At 41.0% G+C, this 18811-nt stretch overlaps 1 protein-coding gene across 1 annotated transcript in view; it reads right to left on the minus strand.

Moving 5' to 3' along the window:
* Positions 1–18811, minus strand: part of NOX5 (NADPH oxidase 5) — a 209147-nt gene that overhangs the window by 85146 nt on the left and 105190 nt on the right. The window contains exons 11-12 of the mRNA XM_053719575.1: positions 15327–15371; positions 14327–14451 (exon numbers count right to left, since the gene is read on the minus strand). Of these exons, the coding sequence (XP_053575550.1) occupies positions 14327–14451; positions 15327–15371 (170 nt within the window). The remainder of the gene's footprint in view (positions 1–14326; positions 14452–15326; positions 15372–18811) is intronic.

The following is an 18811-nucleotide window of genomic DNA, read 5'->3' on the forward strand; positions in this document are numbered from 1 at the left end:
CCTGTTCCAGGCAGAGGAAGGACACTCTGGCAGAGCTACCTAGTCTGGTAGCTGGAGTCTGCCATAGGGTGGGACCCTGAGTACTGGTGCTGTCGGGCATCAGGGGTGGCTACAGGCTGTGGTCACTTGCCAGCTACATAGCTGCAGTCGGCAGGGAGGAAGCAGGACCCGTTTGGCGGAGCTACCCAGTCGGGGTAGCCGGGGGTATCCGTCACATTGGCTGGCAGCGGTGGTATCTGCTTCTATCACACAGTTTCTGCCGACAGAGGAGACGTGCCACAGTAGCCAATAACTATGGGAACCAATCTCCTAAAGAGAGCAGAGGAGGCGCTGGCCCAGCTGGACATTCCTAGTTCGTATTGGGACATGCTGGCACAAAGGGACCTTGTCCGCCGACGACTCTGGAGGGAGGCTCTTAAACAAGAGCAGGGCTATCGAGTAACAACCCTCTCCCCTGATGACGAAGATTACTGGCTCCAATGGAAGTTCAGAGTACCTTGCCTGGGAGGAAAGCCCCAGGTGGAATGGCTGGCTGAATTGGATGGACTGGTCCAGGAGGAGATGGTTCTGGATGACAGCTACAGGGCCTTCCGATGGTATGCTATGCAAGTGTGGCCATGGCTGGGTGATGGTGTCCCCACAGAGGGCTTTGGCTACGGCGGCCCTGGATTACTATTTGAACTAATGGCAGATGACCCAGATTTTGGGAGTCAGGAGGAGTGGAGACTTAAGGACATTTGTGAGTACCGAGGGAGCCTGCTGAGTCTCTCAGGGGTGCCCTGGCTGCAAGCCGATTTGGATTATATATGTGGCAAGGAATTGGAGATGGAACAGAGATACAAAAGACTGATAGATTGCGTTAAACAGCATGCCACACAGCCTGCAGGGAGCTATGATACAGCAGTCTGGGAATCATGGAGGTTGGCCTTAGAGAATTGGCAACAGAGCATAAGCGACAACGAGCTGCTAGATACAGATCAGCAGTCGGGCCCGAAGCTTATGGACGTGGACAAGGGAGAGATGGATGTCGATAACTCTCCCCAGCAGCAGAACCCCTTCCTGGAAGAGGAGACAGTCGGTCTCCCTCCCCAGCGGCAGAGCCAGGAGCCGGGAGAGGAGAGAGTCGGTCTCTCTCCCCAGCGGCAGAGTCATCCCCTGGGAGCGGAGGTAGTTGTCCTCCCTCTCTGTAAACAGAACACCTTCCTGGGAGAGGAGACAGTCGGTCTCTCTCCCCAGCGGCAGAGCCAGGAGCCGGGAGAGGAGATAGTTGGTATCTCTCCCCAGCGGCAGAGCCATCCCCTGGGAGCGGAGGTAGTCGTCCTCCCTCCCCGTAAGCCAAACCCCTTCACGGGAGAGGAGACAGTCGGTCTCTCTCCCCAGCGGCAGAGCCAGGAGCCGGGAGAGGAGACAGTCGGTCTCTCTCCCCAGCGGCAGAGCTATCCCCTGGGAGCGGAGGTAGTCGTTCTCCCTCCCCGTAAACAGAACCCCTTCCCGGGAGAGGAGACAGTTGGTCTCTCTCCCCAGCGGCAGAGCCAGGAGCTGGGAGAGGAGACAGTCGGTCTCTCTCCCCAGAGGCAGAGCCATCCCCTGGGAGCGGAGGTAGTTGTCCACCCTCCCCTTACAGAGAAGCCCTTGCAGGGAGAGATGGGTATTGATATCTCTCCCCAGTGGCCGAATCCCTTTCTAGGAGAGGTGATAGTTGGTCTCTCTCCCCAGCGGCAGCACAGTTTCCCATGGAGCGGAGGTAGCAGACCTCCCTCCCCAGTGGTAGATCTCCTTCTTGGGAGAAGAGACAGATGGACTCTCCCCTCAGTAGCTTGGCAGGGTCTCTACCCTTTTCTTGTCCTGGAGTATATCTCACAGGGGGCAGGCAAGGGGGGTACCCGCTCATGCAGTTGGTGCCACAAGTTTGGGCACCCGAGTTTTGCCTGCCCCACCAAGGAGCAACCTCAACCTACAGTCTGGGGTGGGTATACCGCCAGGAAACCTGCACTGGCTTTGTTTGTGGGTGGGTCAGCTGGTTCTCAACAGAGAGTCACAGAGGGAGACAGTTTGGCCATGGAACTTAAGGACACTGGAACTTGTGGAACAGCAATTGTTTGGGAGCCGGCCTTAGTAAACTTGTTTGGGACTTTGTATTATGTGACTAACCCAGCGCCCAGGGCGCAGGGTATAAACACCAGCAGGAACCCCACAGGGTGCCCCAAGCTCAGGAGAGATGGGATAACCTCTCTCAGCAACCGAGAAGTGGAGGGCCACCGTCGGACAGCCCCAGGCCGAACCGTTAAGGGTCTAGCCGGGTCTGCCGAACTGGAGGGGGGAGATGTCACGGATATCAGATGGCTAAGGCTACCCCCCACCCCCCTACAACCTCACCCCTGTTGTTTCTCAGTGGTTTTGGGCTCCTCAGAGCAACCACCATCTCCGGAGACTGTTTGTTTGCTTTGTGTTGGCTTGTTTTTGTGTTCAGAGAAGAGTTAGTTTATGACCAGGAAAACCCTCCTAGGCTGGCCGGGTTCCTGGAACTCCCGGTCGGCCGCCTCACAACGGACACCCGCCTAACTTCTCTCAGGCTGGCCAGGCTCCTGGAACTCCCAGTCGGCCACAGGACAGCAGAACACCGCTAACTTTAACCCAGGTCGCTCCAGTAACCATGTGCCCCAGAGCTCCGCTCTTTTGTGGATTAGTAGCCCCTGGGGAGTACAAGGTGTGGGGGAATTGCCGAAGGGGAGCTCCTTTGGGAACCGGGGGTTTTAGACACCCCTAACCCCATAACTTCAATGGACTGTAACTCCGGTCCTCAGTAACGAATCATGCTGATTTTTGGAATGTGAAATCTGGGGACCGAGAGCTTTAAAATGACACCATGGAATCACCCCGAAACCATCACCCATAGGTATTGAGATTATGTGGGACTGTGGCTCCTATGGAGGTGCCGGGCTGTCTGGAGGGGCGGGAATGGCGGGAAAATTGTGGGATTGTCCTTTGTTTTATCAAGATGAACTCTGTGTATAAAAGGAGTGTATGTTTTACAATAAAATCAGTTCTTGTCTAACCTGAAGGCTAGTCTGTCTAGTTATTTGGGTTGGCTCCAGCTAAAATCACTTTTCCTGGGCTACATAGCAGCCTGTTCTAGGCAGAGGAAGGACACTCTGGCAGAGCTACCTAATCTGGTAGCTGGAGTCTGCCACAGGGTGGGACCCTGAATATTGGTGCTATCGGGCATCAGGGGTGGCTACAGGCTGTGGTCACTTGCCAGGTACATAGCTGCAGTCAGCAGGGAGGAAGCAGGACCCGTTTGGCGGAGCTACCTAGTCGGGGTAGCCAGGGGTATCCGTCACATATATATATATATATATATACATGATTATATTTAGGTATAGATATATAGAGAAATATAGAGGAATGTCTATTTATAAATACTTAGAACATATTATGCTATGTACAGAACATTGGAATGTAAAATATTTACAGTAAATAGATAGTTAAAACCTTTATTACAAAATGAATATTGCATAAATATGATTTTACATGTTTTTATCTACTTAACTGCTAAGGGTTTCAATGTACACACACGCACATTATATATATATATATATATATATATATATATATAAACAATGTAGAAGAAGGGCACTCTCAGGGTTTGTATAGAGACAAATATTTTCTTTATTCCTAGAACATTAATACATGGTTTTGACCATGTATTAATGTTCTAGGAATAAAGAAAATATTTGTCTCTATACAAACCCTGAGAGTGCCCTTCTTCTACATTGTTCTTTAACTATCTCTTATAAGGATTGCACCCAGGTTGTGGCTGCTCCACCTGGTTGGAGTGCTGGGCTATACGCTATTTTGACTTTTGATATATATATATACACTGTATATAACACATTATATATATATATATATGCCTATATATGTATACATGTGTATTTATGTGTATATATGTCTGTAAATACATATATACACATATAAATACATATGTACATGCATGCATATCCATCTTTAGACATATGTATGTATGTATCTCAATGTTAAAGCCCTTTGTCTGCCTTTTTTTTCTAACACTTGAGATCTCATATCTTTGAGCCCTTATAACTTTTGTTTGCAATATTTTTTGTGAATATTTTTTATTTTTTATTAGATAATGTGACGTCGCTGTAATCATTCTAACGTAAAGCGTAATTGTGCTGAAGCGATTGTGTTTACTTTCAACTCGTAATTCGAGCGGTAAGCCCGACGAGCACAAACCCCCGCAAAAAACCCTTATCAATTGCGCAAATGTTTATGCTCTACTCATAATCTGGCCCAATATTGGTAAACTAAATACAGACTAAATTGAATAAAGAACAAAATTAAAAGCCAGGGACAGGAAGCCCAAAATACGTGACTTAAAAAATAGGACAGTTGGAAACTATGTCAACCTTATTGATCTTTATAACCTTTTCATGGACTTTTGCAACCTTCATAGAAGGAAGTTGTAATCAGCAAATGATAAAAGTCTGCATCATACAAAAAATTGATACACTGTTGTACTCTTTATAAGCGCATGTGAATTTTATCTCTGTAGTTATGATTTGGAGAAGAGGAACATGAATGCTAATGCTCCATAAAAAATGTATTAAAGTTTTTCATACAATATTTATTTGATACAAAATACAATTACATGCATACACACATACAACATAATCATTTTGCTTAGGCGCATGCACACACACTTCCCCTTTTGTTCTCTAACACTTAACGCCTAATTTTCTTATTTGTTTAACTTATATGGGTTGATAATAGGAGAGAATTGGAAAGTGGTAGAGGGAGTGTGAGAGAATGAGACAGGGAAAGCAACGGAGAGAGTGAAAGAGGGTAAGAGGAATCAGTGAATCATGAGACAGTGAGATATAGGATATTGAGATAAGAAAGGTGTGGGTGTAAGGAGTCGGAGTGTGTCTGTAAATGATGAGTAGAGAAAGATCCAGATAACAGGAGGATATAGGAAAAAAGCACTACAGACTGATACCTCCAAAATTTCCCAAAAATATTTATTGGAAAGTCATTGCTAGGGTAAAGCAGATAAAATAACAGAACTAAATCAATCTCCTAAATTAAAAGATTAAATTTTTCCCAAAATGTTCTCTTATGCACACAGGGGTCCTGACTTTAACCATGATGAGGATAAATGAAAGAGCAGAAAGAAAGACTGCCTTAGTTAGAAAAACGTATGTTAAAACAAGGAATATTAATCACACAGACTATATATAAATTTTTGGTTAAAAGGAATGTAAATGTGTAAAGCTACCTGTGAAAGGTTCACCTATAGCTAGAATACTTACCTTAACGCACTCTGGAGAGTACGCTAACTCCATACTCTTCTTGCCAGAGCTCTGGCTATGTTCACAGCAGGATTATCGCTCTCAGTTCCCAGGACCTGCACTAAATATATATATATATATATATATATATATATACACATATATATAGCCTGTGTGATTAATATTCTTTAATTTATATATAAAGTTAAAAAGCACCTATATTGGGGGGACTTTCAAGCAGTGGCCATATTAGGTAGCAATATTTTGAGCTGCTCCAAGCCTGTGAGATATTTTTTCAAAATTTAAGTTATTTGGAATCATCCAGGATCTGGACCTCCAGATTCTAATCTATGAGAGGCTCCTGCTTCGATTGAGCTCTCTACCATGCAACTCTGCAGCCCTAATATACCAGAGATTATCTTGAGGCCTCTGCCTCCATACCAATCCCCCAGCAGGTACCTCCAGCAGCACCCATGCAGGCCCAGACCATGACACTCCCACCACCATGTTTGACTGTAGGCAAGACACACTTGTCTTTGTACTCCTCACCTGGTTGCCGCCATAAACGCTTGACACCATCTGAACCAAATAAGTTTATCTTGGTCTCATCGGACTACAGGACATGGTTCCAGTAATCCATGTCCTCAGTTTGCTTGTCTTCAGCAAACTGTTTGCGGGCTTTCTTGTGTATCATCTTTAAAAGAGGCTTCCTTCTGGGACGACAGCCATGCAGTCCAGTTTGATGCAGTGTGTGGCGTATGGTCTGAGCGCTGACAAGCTGACCCCCCACCCCTTCAACCTCTGCAGCAATGCTGGCAGCACTCATATGTCTATTTCCCAAAGACAACCTCTGGTGATGACGCTGAGCATGTGCACTCAACTTCTTTGGATGACCATGGCGAGGTCTTTTCTGAGTGGAACCTGTCCTGTGAAACCACTGTATGGTCTTGCCCATCGTGCTGCAGCTCAGTTTCAGGGTCTTGGCAATCTTCTTATAGCCTAGGCCATCTTTATATAGAGCAGCAATTCTTTTTTTCAGATCCTCAGAGAGTTCTTTGCCATGAGGTGCCATGTTGAACTTCCAGTGACCAGTATAAGAGAGTGTGAGAGTGATAACACCAAATTTAACACACCTGTTCCCCATTCACACCTGAGACCTTGTAACACTAACGAGTCACATGACACCAGGGAGGGAAAATGGTTAATTGGGCCCAATTTGAACATTTCCACTTAGGGGTGTACTCACTTTTGTTGCCATCGGTTTAGACATTAATGGCTGTGTGTTGAGTTATTTTAAGGGGACAGCAAATTTACACTGTTATACAGGCTGTACACTCACTACTTTACATTGTAGCAAAGTGTCATTTCTTCAGTGTTGTCACATGAAAAGATATAATAAAATATTTACAAAAATGTGAGGGGTGTACTCACTTTTGTGAGATACTGTACATATACATCTTTAGACATGTGTATGTATGTATCTCAATGTTAAAGACCTTTTGCCTGCCTTTTTTTTTCCAACACCTGAGATCTCATATCTTTGAGCCCTTATAACTTTTGTGTGCAATATTTTTTGTGAATAATTTTTATTAGATAATGTTATAATAATTGTAACTGTACTTTGTAATGTATTTCTGATGTGACATTGCTGTAATCATTGTAAAGAAAATCGCAATTGCGCTAAAGTGATCATGTTTACTTTCAACTCATAATATGAGCGCAAAGTCGACGAGCACAAACCCCCACGATTAACCCCTTATCGCTTGCGTGCAAATGTTTGTGCTCTACTCATAATCTAGCCCAATATTGGTAAACTAACTCAACTAACTAAATACAGACTAAATTGAATAAAGAACAAAATTAAAAGTCAAGGACAAGAAGCCAAAAAACATGACTGTCCCGGATAAAATGGGAGAGTTGGAAACTATTATTTTATACAAAATACAATTACATGCATACACACATACAACATAATCATTTTGCTTAGGTGCATGCACACACACTTCCCCTTTTGTTCTCTAACTCTTACTTAACGCTTATTTTTATTTTTATTTATTTTTTGTTTAACTTATATGGTTTGATAGCGGGAGAGACTTGGAGAGTGGTAGAGGGAGTGCTTGAATGAGACAGGGAGAGCAGCGGAGGGAGTGAAAGAGGGTGGGGGAATCAGTGAATTACAAGACAATGAGAGCTAGGATAGTGAGATAAGAAAGGTGTGGGTGTAAGGAGTGTGTGTGTAAATGGAGTAGAGAGAGATCAAGAAACCTCCAAAATTTCTCAAAAATAATTATTGGAAAATCCTTGCTATGGCAAAGTCATGGACAGATGAAATAACAGAACTTATTCCATCTCCTAAATTAAAAGATTCAAATTTTCCCAAAAAGTTCTGATACACAGAGCAGACAGAAAGACTACCCTGGTTAGAAAAACCTATGTTAAAACAAGGAATATTAATCACATGGACTATATATATATATATTTTTGGTTAAAATGAATGTAAATGTTCAAAGATACAGGTGAAAGGTTCACTTATAGCTAGGATACTTACCTTAGCGTGCTCTGGAGAGTTTGCTAAGTCCATCCTCTTCTTGCCAGAGCCCTGGCCACGCTCTTAGCAGGCTTAACGCTCTTACGGCTAGATTTAGAGTTTTGTCGGTAACGACCCGCGTAGCTAATGCTGGCTTTTTTTCTGGCCGCACCTTTAAAATAACTCTGGTATTGAGAGTCCACAGAATGGCTGCGTTAGGCTCCAAAAAAGGAGCGTAGAGCATATTTAACGCAACTTCAACTCTCGATACCAGAGTTGCTTACGGACGCGGCCAGCCTAAAAAACGTGCTCGTGCACGATTCCCCCATAGGAAACAATGGCGCTGTTTGAGTTGAAAAAAAACCTAACACCTGCAAAAAAAGCCGCGTTCAGCTCCTAACGCAGCCCCATTGTTTGCTATGGGGAAACACTTCCTACGTCTGCACCTAACACTCTAACATGTACCCCGAGTCTAAACACCCCTAATCTTACACTTATTAACCCCTAATCTGCCGCCCCCGCTATCGCTGACCCCTGCATATTATTATTAACCCCTAATCTGTCGCTCCGTAAACCGCCGCTACTTACATTATCCCTATGTACCCCTAATCTGCTGCCCCTAACATCGCCGACCCCTATATTATATTTATTAACCCCTAATCTGCCCCCCACAACGTCGCCTCCACCTGCCTACACTTATTAACCCCTAATCTGCCGACCGGACCGCACCGCTATTATAATAAAGTTATTAACCCCTAATCCGCCTCACTAACCCTATAATAGATAGTATTAACCCCTAATCTGCCCTCCCTAACATTGCCGACACCTAACTTCAAACATTAACCCCTAATCTGCCGACTGGAGCTCACCGCTATTCTAATAAATGTATTAACCCCTAAAGCTAAGTCTAACCCTAACACTAACACCCCCCTAAATTAAATATAATTTAAATCTAACGAAATTAATTAACTCTTATTAAATAAATTATTCCTATTTAAAGCTAAATAATTACCTGTAAAATAAATCCTAATATAGCTACAATATAATTATAATTTATATTATAGCTATTTTAGGATTTATATTTGTTTTACAGGTAACTTTGTATTTATTTTAACCAGGTACAATAGCTATTAAATAGTTAAGAACTATTTAATAGCTAAAATAGTTAAAATAATTACAAATTACCTGTAAAATAAATCCTAACCTAAGTTACAATTAAACCTAACACTAGACTATCAATAAATTAATTAAATAAAATATCTACAATTACCTACAATTAAACCTAACACTACACTATCAATACATTATTTAAATACAATATCTACAAATAAATACAATGAAATAAACTAACTAAAGTACAAAAAATAAAAAAGAACTAAGTTACAAAAAATAAAAAAATATTTACAAACATTAGAAAAATATTACAACAATTTTAAACTAATTACACCTACTCTAAGCCCCTAATAAAATAACAAAGCCCCCCAAAATAAAAAAATGCCCTACCCTATTCTAAATTACAAAAGTTCAAAGCTCTTTTACCTTACCAGCCCTGAACAAGGCCCTTTGCGGGGCATGCCCCAAAGAATTCAGCTCTTTTGCCTGTAAAAAGAAAACATACAATACCCCCCCCAACATTACAACCCACCACCCACATACCCCTAATCTAACCCAAACCCCCCTTAAATAAACCTAACACTAAGCCCCTGAAGATCTTCCTACCTTATCTTCACCCTGCCAGGTTCACCGATCCGTCCTCGGAATTCTTGATCCAAGCCTCGGAAGTGTTGATCCAAGCCCAAGCGGGGGGCTGAAGAGCGACGTCCATCCTCGGGCTGAAGTCTGGATCCAAGCGGCGACTGAAGAAATCCATCCTCGGGCTGAAGTTGGAAGTCCATCATCTGGATGAAGTCTTCTATCAAGCCGCATCTTCAATCTTCTTTCTTCTGGAACGGAGCGGAACCATCTTCTTCCAAGCCGACGCGGAACATCCTCTTCAACCGACGACTAGACGACGAATGACGGTTCCTTTAAATGACGTCATCCAAGATGGCGTCCCTCGAATTCCGATTGGCTGATAGGATTCTATCAGCCAATCGGAATTAAGGTAGGAATATTCTGATTGGCTGATGGAATCAGCCAATCAGAATCAAGTTCAATCCGATTGGCTGATCCAATCAGCCAATCGGATTGAACTTGATTCTGATTGGCTGATTCCATCAGCCAATCAGAATATTCCTACCTTAATTCCGATTGGCTGATAGAATCCTATCAGCCAATCGGAATTCGAGGGACGCCATCTTGGATGACGTCCCTTAAAGGAACCGTCATTCGTCGGGAAGTCGTCGTCGGAAGAAGATGGGTCCGCGGTGGAGGTCTTCAAGATGGAGCCGGTCCTCATCGGATGAAGATAGAAGATGCCGCTTGGAAGAAGATGGTTGCCGGTCCGGATCTACTCTTCTTCCCGGATAGGATGAAGACTTTGGACCCTCTTCTGGACTTCTTCAGCCGTCGGATGATGGATGTCTAGCCCCCTCTTGGGTTGGATGAAGATATCGGAGCCAGGACGGATCGGTGTGATACCCGGTGAGGTGAAGACAAGGTAGGAAGATCTTCAGGGGCTTAGTGTTAGGTTTATTTAAGGGGGGTTTGGGTTAGATTAGGGGTATGTGGGTGGTGGGTTGTAATGTTGGGGGGGGGGTATTGTATGTTTTTTTTTTTTACAGGCAAAAGAGCTGAATTTCTTGGGGCATGCCCCGCAAAGGGCCCTGTTCAGGGCTGGTAAGGTAAAAGAGCTTTGAACTTTTGTAATTTAGAATAGGGTAGGGCATTTTTTTATTTTGGGGGGCTTTGTTATTTTATTAGGGGGCTTAGAGTAGGTGTAATTAGTTTAAAATTGTTGTAATATTTTTCTAATGTTTGTAAATATTTTTTTATTTTTTGTAACTTAGTTTCTTTTTTATTTTTTGTACTTTAGTTAGTTTATTTCATTGTATTTATTTGTAGATATTGTATTTAAATAATTTATTGATAGTGTAGTGTTAGGTTTAATTGTAGGTAATTGTAGGTATTTTATTTAATTAATTTATTGATAGTCTAGTGTTAGGTTTAATTGTAACTTAGGTTAGGATTTATTTTACAGCTAATTTGTAATTATTTTAACTATTTTAGCTATTAAATAGTTCTTAACTATTTAATAGCTATTGTACCTGGTTAAAATAAATACAAAGTTACCTGTAAAATAAATATAAATCCTAAAATAGCTATAATATAAATATAATTTATATTGTAGCTATATTAGGATTTATTTTACAGGTAAGTATTTAGCTTTAAATAGGAATAATTTATTTAATAAGAGTTAATTAATTTAGTTAGATTTAAATTATATTTAACTTAGGGGGGTGTTAGTGTTAGGGTTAGACTTAGCTTTAGGTGTTAATACATTTATTAGAATAGCGGTGAGCTCCAGTCAGCAGATTAGGGGTTAATGTTTGAAGTTAGGTGTCGGCGATGTTAGGGAGGGCAGATTAGGGGTTAATACTATGTATTATAGGGTTAGTGAGGCGGATTAGGGGTTAATAACTTTATTATAGTAGCGGTGCGGTCCGCTCGGCAGATTAGGGGTTAATAAGTGTAGGCAGGTGGAGGGGACGTTGAGGGGGGCAGATTAGGGGTTAATAAATATAATATAGGGGTCGGCGGTGTTAGGGGCAGCAGATTAGGGGTACATAGCTATAATGTCGGGGGCGGCGGCGTGCGGACGGCAGATTAGGGGTTAATTATTGTAGGTAGCTGGCGGCGACGTTGTGGGGGGCAGGTTAGGGGTTGATAAATATAATATAGGGGTCGGGGGTGTTAGGGGCAGCAGATTAGGGGTACATAAGTATAACGTAGGTGGCGGTCGGCAGATTAGGGGTTAAAAAATGTAATCGAGTGGCGGCGATGTGGGGGGGGGGGGCTCGGTTTAGGGGTACATAGGTAGTTTATGGGTGTTAGTGTACTTTATAGCACAGTAGTTAAGAGCTTTATAAACCGGCGTTAGCCCAGAAAGCTCTTAACTACTGACTTTTTTCTGCGGCTGGAGTTTTGTCGTTAGAATTCTAACGCTCACTTCAGCCACGACTCTAAATACCGGAGTTAGAAAGATCCCATTGAAAAGATAGGATACGCAATTGACATAAGGGGATCTGCGGTATGGAAAAGTCGCGGCTGAAAAGTGAGCGTTAGACCCTTTTTTGAATGACTCCAAATACCGGCGGTAGCCTAAAACCAGCGTTAGGAGCCTCTAACGCTGGTTTTCACGGCTACCACGAAACTCTAAATCTAGGCCTTAGTTCCCAAGACTTGCACTAAATATATATATACAGTATATAGTCTGTGTGATTAATATTCTTTATTTTTGTATATAAAATTAAAAAGCACCTATATTAAACCTATGTTGTATATGAGATATTAGAACACATACCTGTTTATCTATACAGAATAATATTACAAAACCAAATCACTTGAAAGAGCTGCTCTAGAGATTAATAAATAAACAAACGGTGCGCTCTATAATGACTCCTCTACCTTCCACTCCGCATTTTAAGGAAAACGCCCTTTCTTCACCTATGGTAAGCCCACACACACTTTGAACATCCAATGATACACTATTGCAAAAAGTTTAGGTTAAGGTGAAAGGAAATTAATTTATGATATTAATGTAATTATACTTGTCTTACTCTTACCTTTAAATAATATATTATTATAATGTAAGATCCATGATATCACTAGACAATATGAAGGGGGGGGGGGGATACATGAATGAAACAAGCAAATAATGTCAGATGTTTCAAAGAATTATACAGGGAGTGCAGAATTATTAGGCAAATGAGTATTTTGACCACATCATCCTCTTTATGCATGTTGTCTTACTCCAAGCTGTATAGGCTCGAAAGCCTACTACCAATTAAGCATATTAGGTGATGTGCATCTCTGTAATGAGAAGGGGTGTGGTCTAATGACATCAACACCCTATATCAGGTGTGCATAATTATTAGGCAACTTCCTTTCCTTTGGCAAAATGGGTCAAAAGAAGGACTTGACAGGCTCAGAAAAGTCAAAAATAGTGAGATATCTTGCAGAGGGATGCAGCACTCTTAAAATTGCAAAGCTTCTGAAGCGTGATCATCGAACAATCAAGCGTTTCATTCAAAATAGTCAACAGGGTCGCAAGAAGCGTGTGGAAAAACCAAGGCGCAAAATAACTGCCCATGAACTGAGAAAAGTCAAGCGTGCAGCTGCCAAGATGCCACTTGCCACCAGTTTGGCCATATTTCAGAGCTGCAACATCACTGGAGTGCCCAAAAGCACAAGGTGTGCAATACTCAGAGACATGGCCAAGGTTAGAAAGGCTGAAAGACGACCACCACTGAACAAGACACACAAGCTGAAACGTCAAGACTGGGCCAAGAAATATCTCAAGACTGATTTTTCTAAGGTTTTATGGACTGATGAAATGAGAGTGAGTCTTGATGGGCCAGATGGATGGGCCCGTGGCTGGATTGGTAAAGGGCAGAGAGCTCCAGTCCGACTCAGACGCCAGCAAGGTGGAGGTGGAGTACTGGTTTGGGCTGGTATCATCAAGGATGAGCTTGTGGGGCCTTTTCGGGTTGAGGATGGAGTCAAGCTCAACTCCCAGTCCTACTGCCAGTTTCTGGAAGACACCTTCTTCAAGCAGTGGTACAGGAAGAAGTCTGCATCCTTCAAGAAAAACATGATTTTCATGCAGGACAATGCTCCATCACACGCGTCCAAGTACTCCACAGCGTGGCTGGCAAGAAAGGGTATAAAAGAAGAAAATCTAATGACATGGCCTCCTTGTTCACCTGATCTGAACCCCATTGAGAACCTGTGGTCCATCATCAATGTGAGATTTACAAGGAGGGAAAACAGTACACCTCTCTGAACAGTGTCTGGGAGGCTGTGGTTGCTGCTGCACGCAATGTTGATGGTGAACAGATCAAAACACTGACAGAATCCATGGATGGCAGGCTTTTGAGTGTCCTTGCAAAGAAAGGTGGCTATATTGGTCACTGATTTGTTTTTTTTTTGTTTTTGAATGTCAGAAATGTATATTTGTGAATGTTGAGATGTTATATTGGTTTCACTGGTAAAAATAAATAATTGAAATGGGTATATATTTGTTTTTGTTAAGTTGCCTAATAATTATGCACAGTAATAGTCACCTGCACACACAGATATCCCCCTAAAATAGCTATAACTAAAAACAAACTAAAAACTACTTCCAAAACTATTCAGCTTTGATATTAATGAGTTTTTTTGGGTTCATTGAGAACATGGTTGTTGTTCAATAATAAAATTAATCCTCAAAAATACAACTTGCCTAATAATTCTGCACTCCCTGTATTGCTGCTTCTAAAATCTGCTGTTTGAAAAATATGTTTTGATGTATAGGTCTACTGGTGGAAATATATTAAAAGTACACACAAACCTGTACATAATGCTCTGCAGAATTGAAGCAAAAGGAGTGATCCCAATTCCTGCGCCAATTAGTACAGCATGCTCTGAGGTAAAAATGCGACGGGTTGGAGTTCCATAAGGTCCGTCAATATAACACTAAAATAAGGGGAAACACATGGACCAATAGAGTAATCTGCCTGGTAACCTATCTATATAAAAAAATGTTTAATATTTTATCAGTGCCATGTGTATGTGCCCAGTGAATATGCACAGGCATGAAGTGGTTGATAAGTTCCACACAAAATCCAATTAACACTGGAGTAAGCAGAGAGATACACATGGTTCCAGTCTCTGTGTTAAAAAAAGGCTCTAGCAGTTTATTCATAGCAGTATGTTAGGGCTTTACATCTTCAGCATTAAACACTAAATACATTTTATAAGCATAGTATTGAGGTTATTCCCTGCCCCCCTCTATTCATGGGTGCTACCATGTTGAAATCTACACTACATTCCAATGCTGATGTGTTTACAGATGTGCAGCAAGTCTCCTTCAGATACCTGCAGTGTAACGTAGATTCCATAAAGACAGAACCCATGGTTAGAGGGAGGTGCATGATGTGTCCAAGTTGGTGATGATCTCTAAAAGATATCTAGATACCTTTATTAAAAAACAAAATGATATATAGCATAAATATATTATTAAACATTAAAACCAAGCAGCATGGTGGTAGCCAGAGGCGATGTGCCACCAAGGGCACTCTTGCTATTGGTTTGCCACAACTGCTCTATCACATTCACCGGATAGTTATTCCATATAACCTTGTCCACAATTAGTAAACTAGAATGTTTTCATAATTCCTGATAGTAATGGAAAAACAAATATATACAACGTTTGGAACAACCAAAATCTAAATTAATACTCTCTAACTCCTTTTCTGAGTAAAAACTGTGACTGGTCTATGTAATGATAGTTTATAATATAAACTAGTCGTAACATTTTTGTTTTTAAATCTTAGCAAAAAGTAACCTACCTTTATGTTGCACAGCATGTGGTTGTCATGGACCTTGAAGGGTACCTGCAACACACATAATAGCATCACCTTTATTAATTAAAGTATTATAAAAAAGAGGATGTTTGTACTCTTAGAAGAGCCAGAAGCTGCGATCTATATATAATTATTTCTCAGTCTCTTTATTAGAATACAACCAGAAAATACAGGATATTTGTATGCAGTAATAAAAAACAGAAAAAAATCCCTTTACACTTGAGCAATAATAGGAACCTGGCTCTTGTAAACCTAAATGGAATGGAACTCTAATTAATGTCATTGCTAACACCTGTATTTGTCCTACTATTTCATGTCAGAATAACTGCTGTAAAAAAGGTCTATTACACAGTGCTTGAGCATTACATACACATGGGGTATGAGTTTAATTAATTGGAAGTTTGCTAATAAGACCAACTTTCAATCACATCATTCCATTCAAAATGCCAAAGATCCCAGAATTTGACAGACATAAAATCATAAAATCATACTTTTGGTATTTAAGCTATTATAAAGAGGTTTGAAGAATCAGGAGAGGTCAAGGTCAAAAAAAGGACTGGAAGGTCAAGAAAACTTTCAAAATCTGTTGAGAAGTTTCTCAGAGTTTCTTCTTTGAGAGACCGGAAGAAGTCCAGCAAGGACCTGGCTCAGCATCTGACACCTTCATCGGAATGCCAAGTTGACCCTTCTATAGTTTGAAGAAGCTTGATTAGGAATGTTCTTTCTGGAAGGGTAGCAGCCAAGAAACCACTTTTTCTGAAGGAAACATTGTGAAAAGGCTAAGATATGCTAAAGCTCACAAAGATTTCAATGAATATCAGTGTAAAAGAGTATTATGGAGTGATTAATCCAAGTTTGAAATGTTTGGGTCTAATCGTCGACAATATGTGAGAAGAAGAGTTGGAGAGAGATGGAAGAATGAGTGCTTGCTGCATTCAGTGAAATATGGGGAGGGTCTGTCCTGGTTTGGGGCAGCATTTTTTTCTAGTGGTGTTGGCGATATTGCTCGAATTGATGGGATCATGAATCTTGAAAAGTAAAGACAGGTTTTAATTCATAATGGCAATAGTGACAGCGGTTGCTCCTAACCCGCCTGTCGGCATCCAGTGTACTACTCAAGCGGATGACGTAATCAGGCGTCATCGCAACTGCAGCTCCAAAACTCCAATCTTAGTGACCGGGTGCAATGCCCGAAGCACAGAGAACCAACTGTGTGATAAATCCAAAACAAGAAGAGTCCAGCAACGTGGCAAAGGTTGCACTCTAGTAAATACACCGCAAATGTGGTCTTACAATTTGCGTAAAAGTTAATGTTATACAATTTTGTGTTTTGAAACTGATAAATAATAACATGTTTATACAATGGGTTTTTGTAGTACACGGCACTCTGACTTGCTTACTCTATTGAACATGACATTATCTAAATATTGAGGATTTGTATATTCTTGGAGAATTTTTTATCTTTCCTTTGCGAAAACTGCATTTAATTAGCTGGATAAATAAGACTGTGGCATATTTTGTGTTCTTAATATTACATATTTTTAATGTCCAATGTTGCTTGTAAAAATTGTTTTGACATTAAAAGGTTAATATGCGTTCACCCATGGCCAGTATATAAGAGGGCCATATGTGCACTATCTATAGTCTCTGATGAAGTGCCACTAGGGGGCATGAATCGCGTCAGTCGTTTTTTCTATGTTTGTACCTGTTTGCCCTTTGTGAAGAATAAAATGACTTTTGAAGTTTTACTGCTGTGCTTCCGCACTTTAATTCATAATGCCATTCCTTCTGGAAAGTGCCCGATTTTGAATGTTTTTTGTTGTTGTTTTTTTAGCATTATAACGATCCCAAGCACACTGCTAAAGTAGTGAAATCATATTTGGAGAGAACAACAGCTGATAAATCACTGACAGTCATGGACTGACCTCCACAGAGTCCAGACCTGAATATTATAGAGGCAGTATGGGATCACCTAGACAGAGAAAGAAATTAAAGACAACCTAAATCTAAAGAAGAACTCTGGAAAGTGCTGAAAAAAGTCTGGTATAATATTGAATGTTCTTTATATTATATATATGCTATATCTGACATGCTTTGTGGAGAATTTATTTCCTGCCCGATAATTTATATTTTCTATGTTTTTAAAAAAGCTACTATGGTTAATATTTTGTTAATGGGATCAGTGCAATACTGCTTTGTTTATTATTGATTTGAACAGCCAATAGGATTTAAGTAACTCTCATCCTATTGGCTGATTTGAAATTTTCATCCAATAGGAATGCAAGGTATCCCTTTTATATTGGGTGTGTGTGGCAGACGATTGCATGGTGATGACCCTCCACGTCAGAGGTCTGAGTCGCCGCTGTTCCAGCTCCACTCCACGCCACCGGAATGAAGATGGAAGATAGAAGATGGTGCCGCCCTGGAAGAAGATCTTCGCCACCTGGGTGAAGTCTTTGCTCTGCCTGGAAGAAGATGGATGTCTGGACTTCAGGAATGGTGAGTACATTTTTTGGGGCTAGTGTTATTTTTAATTTTTAGGGCGGGGGAGGTAGTTTTTTTTTTTTTAGATTAGGGCTTTTTACATTTTTTAATTGACAGCAAAAGAACTGATTGCCCTTTTAACGGTAATGCTCATACAAATTCCCCTTTAGGGGCAATGGGTAGATTTGATTTTTTTAAGAGTTAGGTTATTTTATTTTATTTTGGGGGGTTGGGTGGGTGAGTGGTTTTACTTCTAGTGGTTAATTTGTATTTTTTTATGTAAAAGAGCTGATTTCTTCAGGGCAATGCCCTACAAAAGGCAATTTTAAAGGGGTATTGGTAGTTTAGTGTTAGATTAGGGGGTGTTTTTTGGGGGGGTGGCTTTTTTGTTTTTATAGGGTATTAGATTATGTTTATTTTTATTTTTTTTTGGATAATTTTTTTATTTTTTTGTAATCTTAGATTTTTTCATTTTTGTAATATTAGATTTTTTATTTTATTTTGATTTTATTTTTATGTAAACAGGTTTTTATGTAAAGATAGGATTTTTTGCTAATTTTTATTAATTTTTAAAGTTAGCCTTTTTTATGTAATTGTATTTAATTGGTTAATTAGTTAATTTAGGGGGTGTTAGGTTATGAAGTTTAGGGATTAGATTAATACTTTGCCTTGTGGGGGATGGCGGTTTAGGGGCTAATAGTGTTGATAGGTACTTTGCGTTGTGATGGATGGCAGATTAGGGGTTAATACATTTATTAGATAGTTTGTGATGTGGGGGATGGTGGATTAGGGGTTAATAGTTTTAATAGGTAGTTTGCGATGTGGGGGGTTGGCAATTAGTGGTTAATAGGTTAATTAGGTAGATTGTGTTGTGGGGGTTTGGCGGATTAGGGGTTAATAGTGTTAATAGGTAGATTGCTCTGTGGGGGGTTGGCGGATTAGGGGTTAATACATTTATTAGTTATTGCGGTGGGGGGATGGCGGTT

The sequence above is a fragment of the Bombina bombina genome, chromosome 6 (genome assembly GCF_027579735.1).
Source record: "Bombina bombina isolate aBomBom1 chromosome 6, aBomBom1.pri, whole genome shotgun sequence".
Lineage (NCBI taxonomy): Eukaryota > Metazoa > Chordata > Amphibia > Anura > Bombinatoridae > Bombina > Bombina bombina.